Source organism: Sorex fumeus, unplaced genomic scaffold, assembly GCF_029834395.1.
Source record: "Sorex fumeus unplaced genomic scaffold, SorFum_2.1 ptg000044l, whole genome shotgun sequence".
Lineage (NCBI taxonomy): Eukaryota > Metazoa > Chordata > Mammalia > Eulipotyphla > Soricidae > Sorex > Sorex fumeus.
In genome coordinates, this window is record NW_026606101.1 from 69,751,656 (window position 1) to 69,779,266 (window position 27,611).

The 27,611-nt window shown below is 47.3% G+C and overlaps 1 protein-coding gene across 1 annotated transcript; it reads left to right on the top strand.

Moving 5' to 3' along the window:
* Positions 1 to 26,010, top strand: TRIM42 (tripartite motif containing 42). The gene is made up of 5 exons (XM_056122075.1): positions 1 to 341; positions 3,739 to 4,439; positions 7,257 to 8,086; positions 14,920 to 15,144; positions 25,924 to 26,010. The coding sequence occupies exons 1-5, from the start codon at positions 1 to 3 to the stop codon at positions 26,008 to 26,010; spliced, it is 2,184 nt and encodes a 727-aa protein (XP_055978050.1).
* Positions 26,011 to 27,611: the final 1,601 nt, after the last annotated feature.

Genomic DNA, 27,611 nt, shown 5'->3' on the forward strand with positions numbered 1-27,611 from the left:
ATGGATACGACCGTGTGTGTGTGCTGCCCCTGCTGCCCCTGGGTGCTGGGCTACCCCGATCCCTGCTCCTGTCTCTGCTGTAAGTTCCTCTTCACCTCCGAGCGGAACTGCACCTGCCTCCCCTGCCCGTACAAGGATGAGCGCAACTGCCAGTGCTGCCACTGCACCTGCTCCGAGCACCCCAACTGCCACTGGTGCTGCTGCTCCTGGGCCAACGACCCCAACTGCAAGTGCTGCTGCACGTCCAGCAACAACCTGCAGTGCTACTACTATGAAAGCCGCTGCTGCCGCCGCGCCACCATCACCTTCCGCAAGGGCCGCCTCAAGACCATCCGCACCTCGTAAGGGGCCCCCGCCACCCCGCGTCCGGTTCCTCTGCAGTCACTGGGTTGCTGCCCGCCGCGCTGGGCTGAGCACCAGCTGCAGCTTGGAGGGCAGGAGCACGTGTTGTCGGGTCAGAGTGGCCTACCGGCCAGACAGCACCTGGGCCTCCCACTGCCCGGCGCACCCCTGTCCCCAGGCTCACCCTGAGCGAGGATTCGGGGTCGAGCTCCTGGGGAAACACCGCCAGAAAGAGGCCATCCTCGGGGGCACAGGAGTGATGGGGTTGGGTTGTTGCCTTGCACTTGGAGGACCCAGGTTCCATTCCTGGCACCCCAGATATCCAGCTCCCCACCCCTGCCTAGCACCACCATGAGTGATTCCTGAGTGCAGAACCAGGAGTAATTCCAGAGCACCCCCAGATAGAGCTAAAAAGAAATCTCATGAGGGTGGGGGAGGGAGGAGGGAGCAAGTCTATCTAAAAAATTTCTGATGCCTGGTCCCCAGATGCTGGCATTATTGACCTGGGAGTGACCTGGGTATTGGGATTGCAAACATTGCCCCCCTCTTGCCAAATTGCAGTGTGGTCTGGAGGCCAACAGTGAGAGAAGTCCAGAGACTCAACAGGCGTTAGGGTGGGGACCTGGCCTTAAGGTAGACAGCTAAGTTTGGAGGGAGGAATTTTTTCTTTTTGGGTCACACCTGGCATTGCACAGGGGTTACTCCTGGTTCATGCACTCATGAATCACCCCTGGTGGTGCTCAGGGGATCATATGGGATACTGGGAATCGAATCCACGTCGGCCACATGCAAGGCAAATGCCCTACCTGCCGTGCTATTGCTCCAGCCCCTGGAGGGAGGAATTGAGGAAGAAGAACTTAGCCGCTGAACCGAGCACTGGGCATGGGGACAGGCGTCAGGATACCCAGGGTACTGAATGGTGGGGTCCAAGCTTGACCTTTCTGAGGATGGGTAGGGTCAAAGTCCATCTTTGTCTGGTTTCAGTGGGTCGCTGCGCTTCCGGGCAGCGTCCCCCTGTTCATCCCCCAGTCACCTGCTTGGCCTCTTACTCATCCCTCCTCACTTAGGTGTTGCTCTCAGTGCCTCATCATCTTATTTCCCCACTTCCTTTATCACCTCCCCCCAGCTCCCGGGTTATTAATACCCATTCCCTAACCCTGCTCATATTCCCTACTCCTTCCCTCTCTCCCTTCCCCCAATGTCAATCTCCTTCCCTCCTGATTTCTCTAGTGAGGCATCTGATCTCTCCTGATGCCTCCTTCTGGAGTGAACCCCAACTCTCAGAATGCCACCTTAGCAAACGAGGGCAGGGCATCCAGCACCATGTGCTCCATTGATTGGTACATGCTGGCGCCCCTTGAGTTCTCAGGCAGGAGATGGCAAAAGCAGAGCAAGAACCCAGTTGAGTACAGAGACCAAGGGTCCAGATCCTGAAATTCAAATCCTTAAGGAATAAGCTGGCAAGGGGGCATGGGAAACACCTCTCACAGCTGGGCATGGAGACAGAGCTCTTGGTCAAGGCAGCAGAGACACACTTGTGGATTAGAAGGACTGCAGGAGGTCAGGGGGAGACAGAGAACAACAACAATGATATCTAGTCGACACCCAAATACCTCTCATGTGAACCAGAAGTCACAAATCTGTGTGACAATGCACACCTCTCTGCCTCCTGTAAATTTGTAGATTTCCAAGAACTGTTTTTACCATGATCACAGTTTCTTAGAAACATGTTTTCTACTTTTGACAAAGTGATTTAGCTTCAGGCAGCGTCCTCCCAACTGGAGGTCTGAAATCAGCCTCTGAGATTAAACCAGTGAACATCCAACACACACTCAGAGCAGAAGCCCACACTGGTTGGGGAGTTAGCCTGTGTGTTTCTCCACTGTCGATCAAAGCATCATTCCAGAGGTGAACACGGATTATAGGCTTACTCTGTGCCCATAGCATGGTCATGCTCATGGACAGTCTCATGCAGAGTTTGCAAAAGTCTCATGAAGGAAGCAGTGTGGTGAGCTTTGGTTGACAGATGCCAAAGAAACTCATCTCAAAGGTGCAGGGACACTTTCCATCCTGGGCAATCCGCTAAGAGCCCAGGACATTCACATTGGCCCAGAAGACTACAGCCAGGCACATGCATCCCAGGTTTGCAGTGGCCAGGGACTCACACTTTATCCATTCTCTTCTCTGTTCTATCTGATGTACAGTAACATCAATTATGACCCCTTGGCTTTGTATGAGATTGGACTTACCAACTCTTAGCAACCATAAGAGTGGAAGCTGTGGGCTCCAGTGAATTATAGGAGTTAGGTTTATGTTTATGTTAGGGCTGGAGCGATAGCACAGCAGGTAAGGCGTTTGCCTTGCAAGCGGCCAATATGGCCGACCCGAGTTCGATTCCTCCGCCCCTCTCGGAGAGCCTGGCAAGCTACCGAGAGTATCTCGCCCGCATGGCAAAGCCTTAAAAGCTCCCTGTGACGTATTCAATATGCCAAACACAGTAACAACAAGTCTCACGATGGAGATGTTACTGGGCCCGCTCGAGCAAATTGATGAATAACGGGAGGACTGTGACCGCGATTTGCTAGGATTATGTTAGGTAGAACATTGGAATAAATTCCTTCTGATATTTCATTAGATTTTATCCACAGAGTGGGGAAGCACAGTGAGTCCCCGTGTTGGTAGGTGGGAATCAACACCCAGTCCTCCCATGGAGCAGGAAAGGGTGGGCGGGGATAGGGGGTGTCACTTGTCTGACTGGGTTAGTGTCTGCGCTCCTGTGATGGAGTGTCCTATATTGGCTTTGCTCTTGCAAAGGGCTAGGGAATGTGCCGTTCGACAGTCGACCCCTGAGCTCAGTTCCTGCCCTTAGGTGGCAGGATCTGCTTGCCTGCTGTGTGGTCATTTCCCTCCATCTCATGCCCTCAAGGACCAGGGTCCAAGGGCTGGAGAGATAGTACAGTGGGTAGGGTTTTTGCCTTGCATGCAACCAACCCCAGTTCAATTCCCAGCATCCCATATGGCCCCCTGAGCACTGCCAGGAGTAATTCCTGAGTGCAGAACCAGGAGTAACCCTTGTACATTGCCAGGTGTGACCCAAAAAGAGAAAAAAATGGACAAGGGCCCAAGGTCTAACCGGAGGAAAGGGGCAGGGACCAGTGCCTTAGATCCCCTGACATCTCCCAGCTAACTGGAAGGCGGAGACTAGTTGGCTAAAACCCTGGTACGTCCCGACGGCATGCTTGCCAATACCTGGGAAGGTGCCCGGCACCCCTGGGTCATTGCTTTGATTTTTTGACGGGCGGTGGTAGAAAGGGATGCGACGGGGAGGGAGGAGGAATGGAACAAGGTCCAGAGTCCGCCTCTCCACTAAGGCCCCGCGTCTGTGGCCCCCTCCAGCTCCAAGACTGCGCTGCACTTCGGCACAGACAGCGACTGCCAGCTGCCCGAGGTGAAGACGATCCCCAAGGACAGCCAGCTGGTGGCCCACCTGCTGTGCCCGCTGTGCAACCGCCTGCGCCTGCACTCCTTTATGCTGCCCTGCCACCACAGCCTGTGCGGCAAGTGCCTGCGGCACCTGCAGAAGAGGGCCGAGGTGACCGAGAACTTCTTCATCCTCGTCTGCCCCGTGTGCAACCGCTCGCACTGCGTGCCCTACAGCCACAAGATGCACCTGCCCGAGAACTACCTGCGGGGCCGCCTCACCAAGCGCTACATGCAGCAGCACGGCTACCTCAAGTGGCGCTTCGACCGCTCCAGCGGGCCCATGCTGTGCCAGGTGTGCCAGGGCCGCCACATCGCCCACAAGCGCTGCACCACCTGCCACCTCAACCTGTGCAACGACTGCCTCAAGCGCATGCACTCGGACGTGACCATGCAAGACCACGTGTTCGTGGATTGCGGCCCCGAGGACCAGGACGAGAAGATCTGCATCTACCACCCGTCCAGCCGCATCATCGAGTACTGCCGCAACGACGACGAGCTGCTCTGCGCCTTCTGCAAGGCGTCGCTCCACAGCGGCCACGACACCGTGACGCTCATCGACGCCTGCTCCGAGCGAGCTGCTGCCCTCTTCAGCGCCATCGCCAAGTTCAAAGCAGGTCCCGGGTCGAGCTTCCTCTCAGGGGTTTCAGGGGAGGATAGTCCTGGTGGGATAAGCCAAGCGTGAAGCCAAGGGGTGCTGTGTTGCCAGGGCCCTCCGATTAGCTCCCACGCCTCGGTTTTCTCATCTATAAAATGGGACTAATAGCAGGAGGAGGATGAAGGGGGTAGATTGAACGCATGATTCTAGATATGTCTCAGGCACATGCCTGGACATGTTGTGATCTTAGTTATGATCTCACCAGGAACTCGGACCTCATTTTCCTTTGGAAAATAAAGATGACTTGGAGCATATGAAAAGGAGGCAGCTATCTGAGCCCTCCTAGGGGGTTTCTCTTTGAAGCTAGATTTCTTCAGTGCTTTTCCAATGTGAAGGGGAGAGAGATTAGAGGAAGATCTCCACTTAAAGTGTCTCCCACACACATAACAGATTTCCCCCGAAACTTTGCCAAGTAAGCTGGTAGCAAACACACCCACACTACAAAACTCTGAAACAGCCACTAGTGGGTTCTGAGCAGGTAGGGCACTTGCCTTGCATGCAGCCGACCTAGGTTTGATTCCTGGCATCCAGATGTTCCCCTGAGCACTGCCAGGAGTAATTCCTGAGTGCAGACCCAGAAGCACGACAGAGTGTGGCCCCCAAACCAAAAATAAATAAATGGCCAGTAACATTCCCAGCCACAATTTGGTCTTCCTCTGCACACTTGCTCCCAGTTCTTCTGTATTGGCTGCAGAGAGGAGGTGGTTTCTGGAAGCGAAATTCGCCTCATTTTCATGATGGAAGCAGGTCTGTTACTATTTCACAGGGTTCAGCATAGCCACCTAATTAGCCGTGAGGGTCTTGAAGAGCCTTGTAGGGATCTCTGTTCCTGGAAATAGCTCCCTTGATAGAGCATTACTTGAACCAGACCTTTTAGGAGAATTATGTCTAATCTTCTCAATAATCTTATAGCACAAGTGTTAAAATTTTCTCTGAGGATCAGGCAAGTTGGTATGCCAAGAAGTAATAGACCCCAAAGAGCTACTAAATGGAAGACCCGGGCTGTCAGACCCCAATGCTCTTGTTATCTCCACGGCATTTATTTGCAACCTATTCTCTGCTTAGCAGTGACCAGAACAGATGCTCTAAAGATAGAACCTCCACTGTCAGGCTCTAAAGATAGAGCTACCACCATCACCAGCAGTGATCATAGTACAGAGTGGCCTGCACTCTCGCGACCAAAGTGCACAGAGAGTCTACCCAGCCCCTGGCATTTTGGGGGATACTTGAGTAGCTAAGAGACTTGTCTGGACATGAGAGGGAGGCTGATTTTTCCCATACCTCAGAGAAAGGCTCTGCAGGCATAGAAATGGGTATTTTCCCCAGAAATCGCTGTTGGGGAAGCACTTTTCTGCACCCTAACCGCTCCCTGCTCAGCCTCCATTTATATCCCCTACTCAATCCTTCTGCACCAGATGTGGGCGCAGAAAGAGGGAGCGATACTACTGACATACCCCCAAGAGGCTTCCAGTCAACACATCCCTTTATTGCAGCTCTCTGTGCCCCCATGAATGAAACCCCCAGCCATAGGCCCACTTCCTATGACCCTCAGAAAGTCTCTCTTACTTGGGTGCACATCACCACGACAGGCGGTCAGCTCATTGAGGACTTGGGTCATCCTCTCCCACCCCATTTTACTCCATAGATTGCAGCCCATTTTTTCACTGCAGAGCCCACCTTTTCTGGAGAGCCCTTCCCTTTATAACAGACCCCAGAACACTGACACATCTTAGATGGTGATCTAATGCCAACCCCACTCAAAGCCAGCAGAAAGCTCACTTCACAGAGAGCCATATGGTGCCCATACATCCTGTCCTCTAACCTCTGGGGCAGCACTGACTTCTAGAGCCCCTAGATAATCCTCTGAGGAAGACCCTCCCCTGTTCCTAACCCTGTTCCATGCCAAGAAAGTCATGTGCCATTGAGCAGATGCCCCTGAAATGCTTGTTGACTTGCTGTGACCTTTCCCTGACCCCAGGTCACAGAACCCAGTGCCCCAGTTTACAGGATGAACTGGGTTTTCCTTGATGCTCTTTTTTTTCTTTTGGGTCACACTGGGCAATGCACAGGGGTTACTCCTGGCTCTGCACTCAGTAATTACTTCTGGCGGTGCTTGGGGGACCATATAGGATGCTGGGGATGGAACCCACCTCGACCACGTGCAAGGCAAATGTCCTATCCGCTGTGCTATCACTCCAGCCCCTTGATGCTCTTTCTTGAGGTAAGAGACAGGCAAGAGAGAGAGCCCAGCTCAACCCAGAGACTCGAAGCCCCCATCCCCAGCCCAGAAAAGAGGTGTGTAAAGGTCAGTGAAAAGAAATGGCTTATTGTCATTTATTGTCTTAGTAGGGGTTTTAGACAGCAAAGTGAGACAAGCACTAGATGTTTCTCCAGAAATGTAGCTCTTTCTCCTGTTGCTGTAGAAGTTCAGCTTCACGTGCTTCACTGATAGAAAAACACCTTCACTGTCTGTAAAAAATGCCTGACGCCAGTGACCTTGAGCTTCTGCCTTTAGACCCCAGGCTGCAGAGATACCATGTAATGCAAGCGTAGCGGGGAAAGAGGCTCTTTCCACTGGAGGTAGTATCAGAGGAAGAGAAAGAGCCCTTTGCCAAGGGAGGCCAAGCTCATGCCACAATCCAATCCCAATTCCAAATGCCATCTGCCCACTCAGCCCATATCCCAGGGGTGCCAGATCATTTGCTTGTTTGTTCCTGATATTTAACAGAAGCCACCAAATTGCATTTTGGGTTTTTGCTTGTTTTTTTTTCTGCAGTCCGATATGAAATCGATAATGACCTCATGGAGTTCAACATCTTAAAGAGCAGCTTCAAAGCTGACAAGGAGATCAAACGGAAAGAGATTCGCCAGGGGTTCCTCAAGCTGCGCAGCATCCTTCAGGAGAAAGAGAAACTCATCATGGAGCAGATTGAGAACCTGGAGGTGGCCAGGCAGAAAGAGATCGAGAAGTACGTGGTCGTCACCACCATGAAGGTCAACCAAATGGACGGCCTGCTCGCCTACTCCAAGGAGGCGCTCAAAGAAACCGGCCAAGTGGCATTCCTGCAGTCGGCCCGGATCCTGGTGGACCAGATTGAAGATGGCATCCAGAGCACCTACAGGCCCGACCCCCACCTCCGCGTGCACTCCACACACTGCATGCCTTTGGATTTCACAGAGCTTTCCAGCGCCATCCATCAGCTCTTCCCCACAGAACCCAAGAAGGAGGAGACTTCCTCTGGGGAATCCCTGCCCTCCCCCTACCCCGTACAATCGGACATGATGATCACCAGGAAGGTTACCTTCAGCACCCACAGCTTTGACAACCAGCAGATATTCCAGCGCAGCTCCTCCTTGATGTCCTGCAACAAGGGTGGTGATAAGATCAGGATGGGGTTGGAGGTCTATGGGCGAGCCCAGTCAGCTACCCCTGCCAAACCCTCCGATGGCCTCTACACTTACTGGAGCACCACGACTGAAGCTCCGATCCAGCCTACGGAGAAGAGCAACAGTTTCCACAACTGGTACACGTTCACTGAAGGATCTGTGAAGACCCCAGGCCCCATTGTTATCTACCAGACACTGGTATACCCAAGGGCTGCAAAGGTAAGGATGATCTGGGCCCAGAGGAGGGAGGGAGATTTTGTAACAAGTGGATTTCAGTAAAGAGGGTCCTTACCTCTAGGATTCTGCAATCTGCTCCTTCTAGTCTGCTCCTCTGGACCCTTTGTGGTCCATTTTGTTGTCCAAAAATGGCTTCAATCAAGGATTTTAACTCATAAAGATGTCCATCTCCATGCCCTAACCTACCTCAAATGAAACTTTTCGGTAAAAAGGAGAGAGAGAACCCAATTTGGAAACCAAGGTAATGAGAAGGGATTTTTTGAGAGAGTATAACATTGTCCAGAGAAATCACTGTATCACTGTCACTGTCACTGTCATCCCATTGCTAATTGATTTGCTCGAGCTGGTGCCAATAACATCTACATCTGTCCCAGCCCTGAGATTTTAGCAGCCTCTCCTTACTCATTCTTCCCAACGCTGCCATATTGGAGGCTCTTTTGGGGTCAGGGGAATGAGACCCATTATTGTTACTGTTTTTGGCATATTAAATATGCCATGGGTAGCTTGCCAGGTTCTGCCATGCAGGTGGAATACCCTCGGTAACTTGCCAGGCTCTCCTAGGGGGAAGAGCATTCATGCCCGCACTCCAGATAATACTGCATCTCTCTCTTCCGGGAGCTTTGTTTTATAGTCTCTGGATCTTGGCTGTTGATGAAATTGAATGGCACTGGGGGCAGTTTGTGGGTGTAACTGTCAAGCTAATGGAAAATGGGGGATGGGGGGCAGTCCCGATTCGAGCAGGTTTGGAGATCTCAGTCATGGGTCCCTTATACTTGGGTTTCTCTGCTGGTTCCTTCATGCATGAGGCTCATCCGAGCGTATGGAGAGTGGCCTTGAGCATGGCCGTGGTTGGGTACTGGAGGTTTCTCTGGTTTTCCAGAGAAAAATTTATCAAAACAGAGGCTGGCCTAAGAACAGAATTAGTCCCTTAAATTGGTTCTTTATTTGTTAGCTAGGATTCTCAGTCACTAAAGAATGTAGTCAGCAGCTTCATGATTGTAGAAAGATCAAAAGACTTATCCCCACTGGGATTTCAATTGTTATCCCCCATAATTCCGCTTTGGGAGAAAAAGGGCAAGGGTGAATCTCTCCCACACTTGGTCTACCCTAGACAAATGCTCCTTCCCCTCCCCTTCCTTTCTAACACAACTGAACCTAAATTGAACCATCTAGACAAAGCATCATTCAAGGGTCAGTAGGAGAAAAGACTCACATCCCACTAGATAGTCTATGAGAACAGCTTGCCTGCTCTTGAGACACCACCCAAGGACATCACCCACTGGCTTGTTTCCACCTGGCACAGCCTTCTTTTGCCCCCATAGTACAAGAGCCCTCCAAAGACGGTTAGCAATGCTGAAGTCTAAACAAGTGGTCCTCGTATAAAATAACATAATATGACACTGACACCAGAGGACAATAGACACAAGGGCCAGGAATATTGCCCCATAGTTGGAAGGCTATCTCATGAGCTGGGGGAAAAGGCACCTGAAATAAAGAAAGGATCACTAAGACAATGATGGTTAGAGGAATCGTTTGGGATGGGAGATGTGTGCTGAAAGATAAAGGACCAAACGTGATAACCTTTCAGTATCTGTATTGCAAACTATAATGCCCAAAAGTAGAGAGAGAATATGGGGGAAATTGTCTTCCATGGAAGCAGGGGGATGGTTGGGAAGGGGGGTATACTGGGGACATTGGTAGTGGAGAATGTGCATTGGATGGGTGTTTGATCATTGTATGATTGAAACTCAAACATGAAAGCTTGTAACTATCTCAAGGTGATTCAATAAAAAAAGAAAGAAAAAGAAAAACAAGTGGCTCTCAAACTTTTAGGTGCACTGGAGCTCTTGTGAAAATGCAAGTTTCATCTTGGTGTTGCCAGATCATACTGCAGTAGGAGGGGTCTGAAACAATAAAATGAAAGCCAAACACCCTCATTAGCACCCTTTCCCCAGTCTCCCATAGAGCCAGAATCTATGTTTTGGAGATTACACCTGCCACCAAGAGCTGCCTTCCATTGCAAGGTAGAAAATGCCCTCCTTGGGGCTGTCAGGCACTGTCCGTCACCTAAAAGATACCTATAGATGAGCCTCTCTTTCCATGTGATGCTCAAGCAGCAAGACTTCTGTTTCTGCCCTGACGTGAACTCAGGATGGCAGTCTTAGCTCTATGCAAGCCAGACCTTTGGGAGGTTGTTAAGATCTTGATCTGGAGGAGAAGGACTGTGATGTCTATTGTAACCCAGACTTGGAGAGAGCCATCCAGACCAACTTTTGGTCATGCCTGGTGGAGTTCAAGAAAGGACTTAAGATCAGAGATGTGGCTTAAGCAGTAGAGCATGTGTGTTCTATGTGGGGAACCCTGAGCTCTCTCCCTGATACCCCAAAGCCTCGAAAGCATTACTAAGAGCTATTTGGAGACTTCTAGGGGTAGCCCTGTTTTAAAGGAAAATTAAAGGACCTTCAACTGGAAATCTAGTCAAGACATTGACTGTCAAAAGAGATTGCTTCACGGGGTTATGGTGCCGCTAGCAGATCAATCTGTACCTGTGAGGCGAGTGCAGCGGCAGCCTGATGGCGCCTTCAGACTTCCAGATACCCCAAAATTGCTGCTGTGCCTTTGGCCAGACCCCAAAAACTTGGAACAAAGTTTACCAAGAAAGTAAACGGCCAAAAGTTAGGTATGTGGGAAACATACCCACAAACCTCCGGCTCAGCTGTATAATTGGAGGCAAGGCCTCTCTGGTTCCTGATCGAACTGCTTAACGGCCATGATCCCAGAGACTCAGAAACAAATCTCAGGGGCTGGAGCGATAGCACAGCGGGTAGGGCGTTTGCCTTGCACGCGGCCAACATGGCCGACACAGGTTCGATTCCCAGCATCCCATATGGTCCCCCGAGCACCGCCAGGAGTAATTCCTGAGCATCGCCAGGAGTAACCCCTGAGCATCGCCGGGTGTGACCCAAAAAGCAAAAAAAAAAAAAAGAAAGAAACAAATCTCGAAACTCAGTGGCTTTTGGCAGAAATGCGTCCGGACCACGCAGTAAGTTACTATTGCTGGGCCACCCCAGGGGGGAAAGGGTGCTGTCCCTCCGCCTGCTCCCCCTTGGTAGCTCGGTGGCCACCATCCTCCAGGCCACTGGACAGTCAGGTTTGGGCCCGCAGTGACGAAACTTGTTGGGCCTCACGAGATGGGGGTGGAGCCAGTCCTGTCCTCCTTGTCCCAACGAGACCCCAAGTCATCGCCCACGAACGGCCTCTCTGGCTCCTGATCAAGCTGTTTAATGGCAATGATTCCAGAGACTCAGAAACAAATCTCAAAACCCAGTGGCTTTTGGCAGAAATGCGTCCGGACCCCGCACCCCGCAGTAGGTTACTGTTGCCGGGCCACCCGAGGGAGGAAAGAGTGTTGTCTCTCCGCCTGCTTCCCCCTGGTGGCTCAGTGGCCATCATCCTCCAGAGGCCATTGGACAGTCAGGTTTGGGCCCACAGTGACGAGACATTTTGGGCCTCACAGGATGCGGGTGGAGCTGGTCCTGTCCTCTCCACCCCAATAAGACCCCAAGTCATCACCCATGAACAGCCTTTCTGGCTCCTGATCAAGCTGCTTAACGGCCATGATCCCAGAGACTCCGGAGAAAATCTCGGAACCCATCAGGTTTTGGCAGAAATCCCTCCAGATTTAAGTGTTAAAATTTCGGAATTTCAAAATCTTACAGCCACTGCTGCAGCCACACGACATCATATGTTATTCATAACCAGCAATAGAACACAAATTGTCTACTGTTGCCTTTTCAGCAGATCTGAGTGTTGGGGTAAAATCTCAAATAATAATGGTGAGTCTGGTGTCAAAATATAGAATGAAATCAAAGTAGAGAGAGACTAATGTGGAAACCATCTGCCCCACAGGTAGGGGGAGGGTGTGGGATGGGGGTTTACTGGGGTTGTTGGGGGTGGAGAATGGGCACTGGTGAAGGTACGGGTGTTTCATTGTATGACCGAGACTTAGACCTGAAAGTTTTGTAACTGCTCTCACGGTGATTCAATAAATAAAATTATAAATATGAAAAAAGTAAGGTGGAGTTCATGCACAATTCAATCAGCTAATCAGTGGCTGAATAAATAGCAGTACTCCTACATAAAAAAAAGAGAGAGATTGCTTCAACCTACTTCCAGACAGTGGTATCCAGTGAAAAAAAAAACATTGTTTTTAAATTTTTTTCTTTTGGGGTCACACCCGGCAGTGCTCAGGGGTTACTCCTGGGTCTGCATTCAGGAATTACTCCTGGAGGAGCTCGGGGGACCATATGGGATGCTGGGAATCAAACCTGGGTCGGATGCATGCAAGTCAAACATCGTACCCATTGTGCTATTGCTCCAACCCCAAAATATAAATAATTGTTTTAAAAGATCCCTATTCTAGGTCTTGGAATTGAATTCACACAGAAATCATAGGGTTTAGAAATGATAAAAACTGCATTGACATCTTTCTGAAATGAGAGTCAGTTCTTGTTAGACGTTGGCATAAAAATTATTCTTAAAGTCAGTCTTAGTACTTATTAAAAGTTATCTTAAAATCGAACAGTTTTTAATAAAACACAATTTTAGAGGATCTAGAGAAACAGTATAGAGTTATAGTGCAAAGTGCATGCTTTGCTTGTAGCCATCTCCAGTTCAATCTCCAAGTACCACATACCCACAAGCATCACCACAAAGCCCTGGATGTCCCCAAACAGCACCAGGTATGGCCCTGGACGGATGCCTCTGAGCACTGCAGGAGTGGCCCAGTCATTCTCAGCATTGTAAGGCTCAAGCAGCACGTCATATTTGATCCCTGCATTGAACCCCCAGTCCAGCAGGAGAGACCAATGCGTCTCTTAGCACTGCTGGGGAAGCTCCCCACATTTAAAAAAATAAAACACAAATTTAAGAACTAACATAATCACAAATCACAAATCATCCTGTTATTCGTCGATTGCCTCGAGCAGGCCCCAGTAACGTCTCCTTCATCCTAGCCCTGAGATTATATTCAAGGCTCTTTAGGAGAATGAGACCCATCATTGTTACTGGTATTTGGCATATTGGGTACGCCACGGGGAGTTTGCCAGACTCTGCCGTGTGGGCAGGCTACATTCAGTAGCCTGCCAGTTTGTCAAAGTAGGAATGAGATGTCATAATAAGATGTCCGGGAGCTCGTTTTTATGGTCTCTGAGTTTTGGCCGCTGATGGGATTACACGGCGCCAGGGGGCCAGTTGGTGGGTGTGACCCCCGCCTACTGGAATTTGGAGGATCTGGGTGGAGGATGCTCGACTCCAATCCGAGTAGGCTTGGAGATCTCGGCCCCGGAACCCACGTGGTTTTGTCCCTCTGCCGGTACCTTCAGGTGTGCGGAGAGTGGTCTCAGCATGGTGGTGGCTGGTCCTGGAGGTCTTCGGCTGCTGGGGCCCTGGTCGGGGCGGGGAGAAAAGCTCAACCCGCTCCCCTCCAAGGGGCCCAGGCGAGGAATAGCCAGGCGCTATAATTTTATTTCTATAAATTTCAAGGAAATGACTAAAAAATTCAAATAAAGATCTGTGCACCAGAGAATTCTGTGCCTCATTATTTATTAGAATTTAAAATTAGAAACAACCTAAATGTTCAACTATGGGAGAATTAAATTATTTATAGGACAGTTATTAAAATGATGCTTTAGTGAATTTTTAATAACAGAAAGAGATGTCAAAATATAATCTGCAATAATTAATTGCTAGAACACAATAACTTTTAACAGAAATGTAGCTAATTGCAAGTTAAATTTTTTTAAACCATTTGATTTAAAACAATAACACAAGTGTTGGAGAGGGAGTGGGGAAAAAAGAAACTTATGTACTAATGGTGGGAAGGTTAAAAAAACAAGTATGATTTACAAAGATTAACCATCACCTAAAATTTATTATATTATTATTTATTATATTATTATTAGCTCCAAATATATTTATTTCCCCATGAAAAGGAATTTTTTGCTTTGTGATATTTATATTTGTATCTCCATCAAGGTTTTGTTTTGTCAAAGAAGAAATTTGAAATTTCTCACTTTAAAAAGAAATTTATAGAGAGTATGCAAAAGAGGCCAGAGAGATAGTACAGGTGTTGAGGCATCTGATTCTCAAGCATCAGACACTGGTCTGATTCCCTACATCATGTAAGTTTCTCCAAATGCCACCAGCAGTGATCCCTGGAGTAGACTTTGAGTCCCCAAAATAAAAAAGCAATAGAGCATATGTTTATCCTAGGTGCACGCTGATTATTGGCACATGCTAATGTCTCTTCCGAAGAGTAGATACTTCTCATTTTGAATGTGATACTGTTCTCCGTGACCAGAATAAGTCACTTTACCTCCCTAAGTCTCTATTTCCTTGCACGTAAAGGGCTGGAATTTGCAAGGAGTTTCCTTTCTGACTATAGAATGGATACCAGGGGCTCAGGGCATCTTCCCTCCAGGGGCTCATGTATCCTGAGCTAGGCAGCTCTTTGCAGAAAGAGAACTTTGGGTTTGTGATGCCAGGTGGCAAGGTTACCTCCCCAAGGACAGAGCCACAGAACCCAGTGGCCAGCCCTCTGGTCCCAATCACATGACGAGCCTTCTGTCAAACCTCATTAATTAGTTTCACAAGACAGTGGCTCCAGGGAGAATCCAAAAGCTTTAGCAGCTTGGAAAGGGTTGACTCAGTTAAGCCCCTTCTCCCACGGAGACAATCAAGTTCATGAACCTTACTGAGAAAGAAGGTCGAATGTTCTGTCAGGTTCCACTGCCCCACATTCCTTTCTCCCACAGATTTACTGGACGTGCCCCACCGAAGACGTGGATTCCTTTGAGATGGAATTCTACGAACTTGTTAACACCCCTCCGAACAATGTGCGGACAGAGCTCTGTGGACAGGTCCAGGACATAATGCAGCAGAGCCTGGAGCTTCACAACCTGACCCCCAACACCGAGTACCTGTTTAAAGTGAGAGCCATCAATGACAACGGCCCCGGACAGTGGAGTGACATCTGCAAGGTATCGTGCTGGTTGGCTTAGAGATGGTTTGTCCTCAAGTCTGAAGCTCAGTTAGACTGAACGGGCAGGAGATGACAGATGACAGCCCTACTAATCCCAGAAAACAGGCTCATTCAGAGACAAAGAAAGGGCTCCTGGCCTCAGTCAACTTGACAAAATAGCCCAAAGAACTGTCAGTTCTGTTGGATTCCCATCACAGGCATGCCAGGAACTGTATCAGGAGGTAGATTCGGGGAAGGAAATGAGATGAGACCCTTCCCTTCGGAGAGGCTCAGAGTCCAGTAAACCAATCATTGTGGGAGAGAATGACATAGAGAAACCGATGGCTGTCCCATTAGGGGTGCCAAGCAAGGTATAGGGTGCCGGAAGGAAAATAAATACAAATAGATAGATACCTACAACCAGTCATTCCTTAGTATGGGTCCATGCGGTTGTACTTATACTTTAAAAGAATTCTGTTTGCTATTTCTGTGACTGCCCCAGAGCTGGTCAGCATGGACTCCAAAAGGAACACAATTATTCCTCTTCTCGGTGATGCAAGGCTGACTCCTCTTTACAACCCTAGGGAACATACTTTCATGAGTATAGTTTTACTGATAAGCCAGGGAGACAGGAAAGAAATAGAGTATAACTGCCCCGAGCTATCTTATTGTATTGTAGCCCAGTTCTTAGGAATCTTAGGAGATCATTTCTTTAGAAATGCTTTTGAAGAGGGAAATGTATGGTATGAAAAGATGGGGAAGGAGGACTGATTTCTGCCAAAAGCATTGGTCTCTCTCTGTCTTCCTGTCCTCCTTCTCTCTCCTACCTCCCTTGCATCATTTTCAGTTGTCCCTTAATTTCTTCTCCCAGAAATTCAGCTTGCATGTGGTTTCAAATAGTCAAGCCCCAATCCGAATGACCAGTATAATCCTAGTAGCTATTCTCTCTGTGTCTCTGGTCAGATGTTAGCAGAGTCTGATTGATAAAGGGAAGAGGAAGTCAGGTGAGTGGGATTATACTGGTGGGTTCAGCTCTTGGGTAACCAAGATAATATTGCTTCACTCCTGGAGTTCAGCACCCATAGACTTCCAGAGTCAGACACTGCCCCTCCCTCAGAATAGAAAGTAGATATTTAGAGGGAAATGAGATGTGATCCTTTCCTTCCAAGGGCTCGGAGTCCAATAAACCAATCATCATGAGGTAAGAATGACATAGAAAAATCTGAGTCAGCTCCTGGGGGTGCCAAGCAAGGAATAGGGTGCTAGAGGAAAATTAAGTGTAAATGTTGGGTACCAATAATAGGAGGAATCGGATGAGACGTGGGCCCTTCTTTGTCTTGACTTCTCCCCAGGACATGAACAGCCCCCCCAGATGCTGCCACAGTTTGTAGTGCATCTTTGAACATGGATGTGTCCTTCCACTGAATTCCCTCAGATGTAGGAATGTTTCAAAGCTGTCTTGCACAACACTGTTAGTAATTGTGTTTTCATGCATCTCCTGTCATTTTTCAATGCAGGGTTAGAGACTTGGAGGTGTGGGAGGGGACTTTCTTGGTTGGTGGGGGTGCTTTGTCATTACTCTTAAACTCTGAACTGCTGGGGAAAAACATCCACGTCTAATTCATCTTTCTTTCTCCCACACGCTTACCCCAGCACTGCGCAATCAGCAGGTTCTTAATGGTTATTGAATGAATACAGGAGGGAAAATGTGACCGAGCAAATGAATATATAAATGAATATCTAAATCAGAGAAGGAGGAAACAAATTGACAAATAAAATTAATAATCACAAAGTGTCATAAGATGCCTGAAAGCTGATCAGGGTTATCCACCATCCATCAAAAAAGGAACACTCCCCCACCCCACCCCCTGAAAGGTGTTTATGCAGTTCATTTGCATTCCTTCCATGGAGCGGAAATTCGGTCCAGTCTCTGCTTTTTAACACAATTTCTAAATGAGCAGGGCACTAATTAATGAGGTTTTCTGAAAGCTTCATTTTTATCTGACTTGCAGAGCTGCCATATAGATTTTTCCTTCAGAAGTCATTCTTCCTCCCTCTTTGTGATTTATATTAGCATTCCAGGGGAAACACAAGTTTTCTTAACATTTGTCATGATTTGCATAAGTAAAGGCTTCAATCGCAAATGAAAATAAGATGGTGTGTTTGAATGACATTTATAAAGCTTCATAAAAGTAATGACTTCAGCTCTTTCCTATAAAATCGAAATGTTTTTCCTTTGGCTTCACTTCTATGCTGGTCTTCCTGAAAGGTTTCATTTAAAATGCTGTAATGAGGCAGCAGAATCATTTCTTATCCCAAATGCAATATTTCCCTCATGTGTACTTTTGTAAAGGAAGCAAACGAACACCTTTTCTATTTGATTTTCATAGTCTGTGACTTGTTGATTTTTTCAAAGGGGTTTTATTTGGAATACATAAGGCATGAAAATGAACTTGGGGGCTTTGGAAAGGCCCCCTGGATCAAGGCCTGTATCAGACACTGTATTTCTCATCACTGATCATCACAACTGCTTGGGGGTAGGGAGGAGGGGGGCAGTTCCTGTGTTCATTTTATAGGTGAGGAAACCGAGGCTCAGAGGGGTCTTGATCTCATGCCTATGAGGGAGGAGTTGAATGGGAAACTAGGTCTTGCTCAAGAATTGTCTCTGGGGCCAGAGCAACAGTACAATAGGTAGGGCATTTGCCTTGTGTTGCCTGCCCCCTCCTCAGGTTCAATCCCCAGCTCAGGGTTCCCTGAGCACCACCAGGAATAATTCCTGAGTGCAGAGCCAGGAGTAACCCCTGAACATCACAGATATGGTCCCAAAACAAAACAAATGAAAAAAAGAGAATTGTGTCTCTACCACAGTCTGGGCAAGGTGGGCTCAACTCTGGCGACCTGGCAGTGCCCCTGTAGAATGTGTTCAAAATCAGCAGAAGTGATGACTGGACTTTTGTTTTGTTGTGCTTTTGAAAGGCAAGATCAAACATTGCAAAGAGCACTGGGCTCAGGCAGCAGACCCAGGTCCAGAGCCCATCTCTTCTCGGCTACTAGCCCCAGGAGGCCACGCAAAGAACTGACCTTCCTCCACCGGGGTCCGAGGTGCCCAGCTAAGAGCCTCTAAACTCCAAGAGCTGATGGATATTGTTTAAAAACCATGGAGAAAGGTGTTATTACCTTAACCAAGTGCCTTTGGGCCCCTGCTTCTCCCCCTGCTCTTCCTATGGCCTTTAAGTGCTGTTTAACGATCCCCATTTCTAAAATACTCTCCTTTCTTTTTCTCTCTCTGACTTCAAATCCCAGCAACTTCCAAGAGGGCTGCCATGCCAAATCCAATTCGACATCTGTGCATTGGTTTCCTCTTGTTGCTATAACAAATTAGTGGCTTTGAAACAACACAAACATACCTAATAATCTCAGATTCTAGAGCTCAGAAATCCAAAATGGAGCAACTAGGTCAAATTAACCTGTCTGGAGGGTTGTGCGCCCTCTGAAGGCTCCAGGTGGGGAACACAGCTCCTTGCCTTCCCTTCCTGTATTCTCCTTGCCTTTTCTTCCTGTATTCTGTGGCTCTTGGCTCCAGCCAATGTTTTCAAGGACCACAACAGGAGGCTCGGTCCTTATCACACCATCACGTCTGTTTCTCTTCCCCTTCTTTTGCTTGGAAGAGGACTATTAAGTTGGACCCACATGACAATTCAGGATAAGCTCTATACCTTGAGACCAAAGGACTAGCAACCTTCATTATTTCCCTTTTTCATCTACTATAACATCCATCAGGTTTCCAGGACTAGGATCATGCATCGGCCCTGGGGATGGAGGGCTGTCATTTTTCTGCCTACCTCATTCTGCAAACTGGATTTCCCAGATACACATTAGAAAATAATAATTCCCACCCAACAAGAGTTGCATGCTAGTATTCTTCTGCATCTTTCTCACACTTCTTTACCCCCACCTAACTTCTCAAATCTCTCCTCCCTGTGTCCTGGGCTCCCCATGGTGTCTAACCTGGCTTCAGTCTTCCAGGTATTCAGAGTCTGCTCTGCCGTGATGCTACCTTTCTACCCAGGCTGCTCTGGGGTGAAACTTTTTGTTTTGTTTTGTTTTGGGGTATGTATTTTTTTGCATTTTTTAAAAATGAATCATTGTGAGATACAGTTACAGACTTACAAACTTTCATGATTACATTTTAGTCATACAATGATCGAGTACCCATCCCTCCACCAGTGCCCATTCTCCACCACCAATGTTCCCAGTATCCCTCCTTCCACCCCATCATCCCCCACTCACCGGCGTCTGTGGCAGGCACATTTATTCTTTCTCTCTCTCTCCTTTTGGGTATTATGGTTTGCAATACAGGTACTAAGCAGCCATCATGTTTGGTCCATAGTCTACTTTCAGTACGCCTCTCCCATTCTGAGTGAGCCCTCCAACCCATCATTGATTTAGTGGTCTCTTCTCTATCCCAGCTTCCTTTCTCGGGTGAAATTTTGACCCAAAACAGAACCCAGAAGTGGTTGGTTTGGGGGGTTGGTTTTGTAAAACTTCTTTGGATTTTTCCTGTCTCCCAAGTGTACCTTACCTGCGTGGACCAAGATGTATGTCTTCAGAGGCTGGAGGCTACCACATTCAGAATAATAACCCCACACTGAGGCATACACACGATTTGGTTTTGAGTTTTGGGTGGGGGGGTGTTGTTTTTTTTGTATTTGCATCACACCTGGTGATGCAGTGGTTATTCCAGGCTCTGCATTCAGCAATCAATCCTGGCACGAATCAGGGACCATATGGGATGCCAGGGATTGAAACAGGGTCAGCCACATGCAACGCAAATGCCCTACCTGCTGTACTATCTCTCTGGACCTGAGACACATACATTTTTCCCACTATAACAACCCCCTTTTCAGTACTTTTCAGTAGATTGAACTGGAAGGGGAAGGGTCTGGGAATGAATGTTACCATTCATTTAGGTGCAAAACATTTTGAGAATTTCCAACACTGAAGAAAATAACTCCTGAAAGCATACCAATTAGGAATATCCTATTTAACAGGGCTGAAGTGATAGCAGGTAGGGCGTTTGCCTTGCACACGGCCCACATGGCCGAGCCAGGTTTGATTCCTCCGCCCCTCACAGAGAGCTCGGCAAGCTACTGAGAGTATCTCACTTGCACAGCAAAGCCTGGCAAGCTACCCATGATGTATTCAATATGCCAAACACAGTAACAACAAGTCTCACAATGGAGACGTTACTGGGCCCGTGCGAGCAAATCGATGAACAACAGGAGAACAGTGCTACAGTGCTACAATAGTAATAATGGGTCAGACGTGAACGCATATGGTTTTGGGTCCTGAAATGAAAAAATTTTTGCTTGCTATAACTCCTGGAATTATCTTTTAAAGAGCATCCCTTGTGTAAACAGAAGGGATGCTCCTTTTTATGCTCTTTTTTATTGTAAACTCTTTTTTATTGAATCACTGTGAGATAGAGCATTACAAAATTGTTCATGATTGTGTTTCCATCATACAATGTTCCAACACCCATATCTCTGCCAGTGTAATTTCCCAGCACCAGTGTCCCCAGTTTCCCTCCCACTCCTTCAAGCCACCTCCCCACTTCGGCCTGCCTCTATAGTAGGCATCTCTCCCTTCTCTCTCTCTCTTTCTCTCTCTCTCTCTCTCTCTCTGTCTCATTTTAGTTATTGTGGGTTGTGCTACAGATGCTGAAAGTTTATCATGTATATCCCTTTACCTGCTTTCAACACACAGTTCCTGTCCAAAGTGATCATTTCCAACTCGTATTGTCATAATGGACCCTCCTGTATCTTAACTACCCTCCAATTCCTACACCACTGACCACTCTTTGACCAGTCCTCCTGGCCTGTTTTCCCTGGCTTGTATATTAGTTTCATATGTAAACAGAATACTCTTGATTTCTCCCTACTTTCCCTGCAAACAGACTTAAATCCCAGAGCTGGTATCATTTAGGTTCAAGCTGACTTGTGCTTTTGAACCTCTTGCAGGAAAGGTTGAACTCATCCTGCATTTCCACTCATGGTGCATTATCAGCCATGGCAGAGGTAACTCTCTCTTCTTGTACTTCCTTGGCAGCTACTCCTCCAAGAGATCCATCCTACTGGAGAGTGTTTTGTGTATAGTATATTGCTTCTATGTGTCCTTACATGAGGGCTGGATAGTTTGAAAGTTGGACATAACTTTCCCCAGTAACAGGGTGTTGTGTCTCTTGCTTTGCCTCTCCCTTTTGTTGTCTGCCCACTGTATTTGTGCAATCTATCCATGGTGTCATGCAGACAGTCCCTGACTACCTGGTGCCTCCCACTTCACAATGTGCCACTGTTTACTACTCACCCAGGGTAGATACTCCATGACATTCAATACTGCCATGGTCCAACACTTCCTGCCCAATACCTTTAAGGTGGTAAAGAAGAAAATTTTTATGGATTCTGTCTGAGTTTTCTTGGACTGTCCTAATATAATGCCATCAACTTTGGGTAGCTTGAGCCAAAGAAATTTATTTTCTCCAAGTTCTGAAGTCCAAGATCAAGGAGGCAAATAGGCTAGTTTATTCTGAGTCCTATCTCCTTGGCTTGCTGTTGGCTGCCTCTGCCTGTGTCCTCTCTGAGTCCATGAAACTCTAATATGTCTCTAGTATGTACCCAAACTTTCTCTTATTACTTCCAGCCAGACTGCATTAGGACACACCCTAAGGACCTATTTTTAACTTATTTTTTAAACAACCTATTTCCAAATCCAGTCACTTTGTGTGGTATCAAAGGACAGGCTTCAATATGGGTTCATATAAGAAACAACTCAGCCCTTAATAGCTCCTTACTATGTAAAATTTGTAAAATTGTAGTGTCTTCAAGCAGTGCATGCTTGATTTGACCACATGTATACTTCCAGAAGGAATGAATGAGAGCCCCTAGAGTTTAAGCCCCAACCGCATTTGGCATATAATCCAGCTTTCTACTATTTCTATTATTGCTGGCCCAGTAGGTTTAATGCTATCCCCTTATTTTAAATTTCATGTCATATGCTTTTTAGTATTCAGGATTTTCTCTTCTGTAAATAGCCTGCTAATATTCTTTACCCATTTTTCTATTGAAATTTTCTTTTTTCAGCGTGATTGCAGACTGTTCTTATACAGTCCAGATAATAGTTTCAGACAGTGCTAATATCTTCTCCATTCTGATATTTGTCTATTAACTTTGTCCATAGAGCATTTCATGAAGCAGCTGAAATCTTCCCCCATTTTGATGTGCTCAAAATCACCAATTACTTTTCCTTACAGTTTGACCTTTTGGAGCTTTGTTTGAAAAGACTTTCCATGGGTTTAGATCACAAAAAGAATCTCCACATATTCTTTCATTAACTTTATGGTTTCATCTTTCAAATTTGAGTCTTCAGTCCATCTAGACTATACCTAAATAAGCAGTGCTAGGAAGGAAAGTACCTAGAAACTGTCTGGATTGCCTATTCTTCCCAACATCACTAAGTGATGTGTCCCCCATTAGCATGCGAAAATGGAGTCACTGTCACTTTGACTAAATTGCTATATACTTGGGGAGACTGACCCAAGCTTTCCATTGCCTTCCCTGGGTCTCATGCCTTTTCGTGTGCCAACACCCCATTAGCTTTATTATTGTTTTAACCTCAAATTCATGATGTATATCTTGATGAACTGCAAAGGTAAGTTTACCCATTACCCTTTTTTCTTTTTAATAGTTCATTTTGCTGTTCACAGAAATGTATCCTTTATGTAAAACTTTAAGTAAATTTTTTTAAAATACACACACAGCTGGAATTTGATTAAAGGGACCACAGAGATAGCTCAAAGGGCTAGAATGTAGGCCTGGCATGACATGGGTCCCCAGGTTTGATTCTGGGTACTGCATAGCTTTGATAGCCCCAAAACCATTGGGAAGATCTCTGAAAATTATTATTAGAAAGGTATTGAGTCTCTAGATTAACTTAGAAACAATTGTAATATGTTTGAACATGTATTCAAATTGCCTTTTAAATTCTTGGGTTTTAAAGTCTTCCCATAAAGAACTGTATGTTTCTGATTAAACTATCACATTAATAGACTTTGTTGATAATGCAAATGATATTGGTTATATTTTCTATATACTACCTAAAATTGATAGTAGTTTTATTTTTTTCCTCACAACCCTTAGAGCCTCCTTTTCTTTTTATTCCTTATAGATATAGCCAGGAACACGTTTTCTGAATGGTGAAAATAGTGGTCATGCTGGCAAAAATGTTCATCTCATTCCTAATCTTAGTATTTCTCCAATGGGGAGCTGGAACAATAGTACAGCAGGTGGAGCATTTGCCTTGAATGTGGCTGACACGGTTTTGATCCCCAGCACCCGATTTGGTCCCCCAAGCATTGCCAGGAGTAACTCCCAAGTGCAGAACCCAGAAGACCCTCTGAGCATCACCAGGTGTGACCCCAAAAGCCAAAAAATATTCTCCAATTAATTAGTTTAAATCATTCTGATTTAGTTTATGTGGTATGTAATCCTTACAATGCTAAGGAAATTTCCTCCTTCAACTTGCACAACCTTATGAAAGTTTGTATTATTTTAGATAATCACAAGATTTTTCTCCAGTAGGCATTAATGAAGTGAATTACATTGATTTTCTGATGTTGAACTCTACTTGTGTTCACTGAGCAAACCCCAGGTAGAGTTTATGATGTATTATTTTTCAGTGTATTTTGTTTCAGTTAGCATTTTTGTTTGTTTTATTGCATCTATGATTATAAATGTTTTGCTTCTAGGGTTTATATCTTTATCTTATAAAAACTGATGCTGGAATCAAGTTTTTACAACTGAGTAAGATGAGCTAGGAAGCTACTGCTTTTCTCCTAATTTCTAGAACAACTCTTTCTTAGGTTCAGAAGAATTCCTTTGGAAGAATTGTCTGAACCTGCGGTATTTGATTCGGGCCGAGAAGAGGCCCTATTTCATTAGCATCTCAAGTTCTGTTCCCTGTTGTTTCTGTTCATAGATACATCTCAATCCCTACGCCCCAACCCATGCTGCTCATGGTCTTTGTCTTTGAAAGTCTGGGTTCTAGGGCAGAATTTGAATCCTCTGTTTATAATGAGCCAATTTCACTGTCCCCCCTCCCGATTGGCCCCTGACAAGCCATCTGTGCCTCTTATTCTGCTCCTATGAGCTTTATCAAGGTTCTCACTGTGTCTCTCTCCATCGATAGGTCATTCGAGTTTGTGTATCAAATATGGCCTTTATCTTTCATGAAGGCCTGTTTCTCTGAACACTGAAAATAGGTTTCATTCAAGATATTATAGGTGACCAGTGTCTACGTTTTAAATGCTTTTCCCCTTGACACAAGCATTAAGCGTTGAAAGCTTTGAATGGAAAGACTTCGTGGTCAAACTTGGCATCAGTCTAACACATTCCTGCTCTCCGTGCCTGGGGAATTTCCCAACCCTACAGCCAAGCCTCATCCCCTAAATGCCTCTCCAGCTCATATGGATCAGGAGGAAAGGGACTCTCACCAAACCAGAATTGAGCTGAATGCTTGGCTCTGTGGTGCAATGGATAGCTCATTGGACTTCTAAACTAGAAGTGAGCAGAAACTCTACCTTCAAGGTGATGGCCACGGTCTCTGGGGAAAGGGCTGTGCCGAGGAAAACTTGCCTTCCCGGAGGTGCTGACTCATTCACTATAAGCACAGACTGAAGCTTCAAAGGGAACCAGGCACAGGTTTCCATGTTGTGTTGTTCCTTTGTTCCCTCTCCAATGAACCTTCGTCTTACTGAAACCAATGACAGACAGGAGGGGCCTTCCTCTCCCACCTCCTCAAGGAGCTCATCACCTCCTGAGAAAGCCCAGCACCTACGGGCTGAAATCATAGTACATTGGGGAGGGTATTTGCCTTGCATACAACCAACCCACGTTTGATCTCCCAGAACCTCATATGGTCCTCTGAGCTCCATCAGGAGTGATCCCTGAGTATAGAACCAGGAATAAGCCCTGAGTACTGCCAAGTATAGCCTTAAATTTAAAAAAAAAAAAAAAGAAAAGAAAGGAAAGAAAGAAAGAAAAAGAAATCCCAGCATCTAGGCCAGAACTTAAAAGTTACATACTCTGATAACAGAAGCAATGTCCAGGGCTGAGGAAGGTCTGAGGACTACTGTCTAATGAAGCCCCCCAGGACCACACACACTGGCAGGGATCGGTGAGGAGCACCTTTCAGAGTCCAATCCCACTACACATTATAGGTGGGACTTTCTGCAAGCTGCTCAGCTTCCTAAGTCTCTGTTTCTTCATCTGTAAGATGGGTCTCCTGGCGCCTGCCTCCTGTGCAGAGTCAGGAACACAGAGGGGGCCCCTGCAAAGAGCAATTATCCTGCTTGAGCAACATACAGCAGGTAGGGCTTTGCCTGCATGCAGCCAGCCTGGGTTTGATCCCCGGCATCCCATATGACCCCTCAAGCATGCCAGGAGTGGTTCCTGAATGCAGAGCTAGGAGTAACCCTTAAACTTCGTTGGGTATGATCCAAAAATCCAAAAAAGGGGCTGGAGCGATAGCACAGTGAGTAGGACGTTTGCCTTGCACGTGATCAACCCGGGTTTGATCCCCGGCATCGCATCCCATATGGTCCCCAAGCATCGCCAGAAGTAATTCCTGAGTGCAGAGCCAGGAGTAACCTCTGAGCATCGCTGAGTGTGACCCAACGGGGAAAAAAAAAGCCAGAGCAGGTTCCCTGAGGCTGATGCCAGGGATTCTATGCTTCTGCCTGTAGGTGACCACACCTGATGGACGTGGCAAGAACCGAGCCAAGTGGGGTCTGCTGAAGAATATCCAGACAGCCCTCCAGAAGCGCTTCTGAGCCTCCCGCAGAGCAGACAGCACGCTCAGAGATGCCCGAGTCCAGATGCCTATACAACAGATGTATTTTTCTCGCTGCATCCTGCGGCAGCACTGTAGCCTACGTTCCCGGGACCTCCGTGCTCCTCCAGCAGGAGTTTCTGAGAACCAATAAAAGGAAAAGCCTGACAACCTGAGTTTCATTTGCTCATTAGACAACAAAGACAGACCCGTGGGTCCTCAAGCGCCTCCGTCTCCAGGAGCTCATCTGACCCTCGGGCTCAGATCTCACAAAGCTTTATAGCTTCCTCCAGGCAATCAGGCCCCAGGCTGTGACTTCCCACCTGCTAACTAGCTGGTGGGGTCACTCATGCACCTCGCTCTGGCTGGCTTTGGTGGAAATGGTGCTTCCTAAGAATCCAGCCTATACCTGTATTCCTGATCCATGAAAAATAAGCACGCTGGAGGCCAGAGCAATTGTACAACAGGTAGAGCATTTGCCTTGTACGCGACTGACCTTTGTTCTATCCCCAGCGTCCCATAACATCCCCTGAGCACCACTAGGAGTGATCCCTGAGCACCATCAGGTGTGACCCAAACACAAACAGTAAAAATCAGAGCACTTCCCTGTTCCCCGGAGTCCATGGGGCAATGCAATGCTGGCTGGGGGGTCCCAGTGGTTCTGGGGAGCAAGGCAGGGAGAATGGCAGGATTTTTCTCCACCTCCAGCTTCTTGCAGAAATCAGCCTGACCTTCCAGGTACCATGAAGCCCCTGAGGTTTCCCCCACTTCCCAGGCTCTGCTGCCTGAAACAACCCTCTCTTGAACCCCACCCCATTTCTGTCCAGAAAACTCTGATTTCAAGACCCACTTAACAGCTTCTTCCAAAAGGTCTTGGACTGACCCCTTCCTGAGTGCTCCTCCCCCACTGCCCACCCCCGGCACCCAATGGTGGAGCCATCTTTTACAAGTCTCAGTGCCTGTGAGACTTAGGAGCTGCCACTTGTCCCCACGCTTCAGGGTGCAGCACTGTCTCATTTGTCTGATGTGGTGAAGCACTCAGTGTACTAAGGGGTGGGGAGCAGTTGCTGGAATGACCTCCCTAACACCCACCCCCAGTCACCCAAACCATGGCAGTGGGTATGGAAGGCAGCTGGCGGCCCCTTCTGTGCCCACCCCTGCGGGAATTGCCAGCCCATCAGGATCATGGCAGGGTCCCTTCTTTACCACACACCCCTCTCTTTCTTGCACCTTACACAGCCCTTTCCCCTGAGCGGTCCTTGGTGAAGATCGTGTAATATTGGAGATGAAGTCCTGCCAACTCCCACCCACGCCCATCTGGACCACTGGGAATTCCCTGGGAACTTCCTGCTGAGCCTATTACAAAAAAAAAAAAGGCTCGCCTCTGCCATCAGATTGAGTATTAGCATATCATTTCTGCAAAAGGCTTTTGGGATCATCATTAGTGCGGGGGAACAAATTAAATGACATGCCGGCAGGGATTTTACTACTGATAAACTGAAATGAATTTAAAAAAAAATAGAACAGCGTCCCAGTCACGGAGCCAAGGGGCTGGCAAGAATCCAGTTACAAGGCCTTGCGCTGTCGCTCAGAGAGTGGACC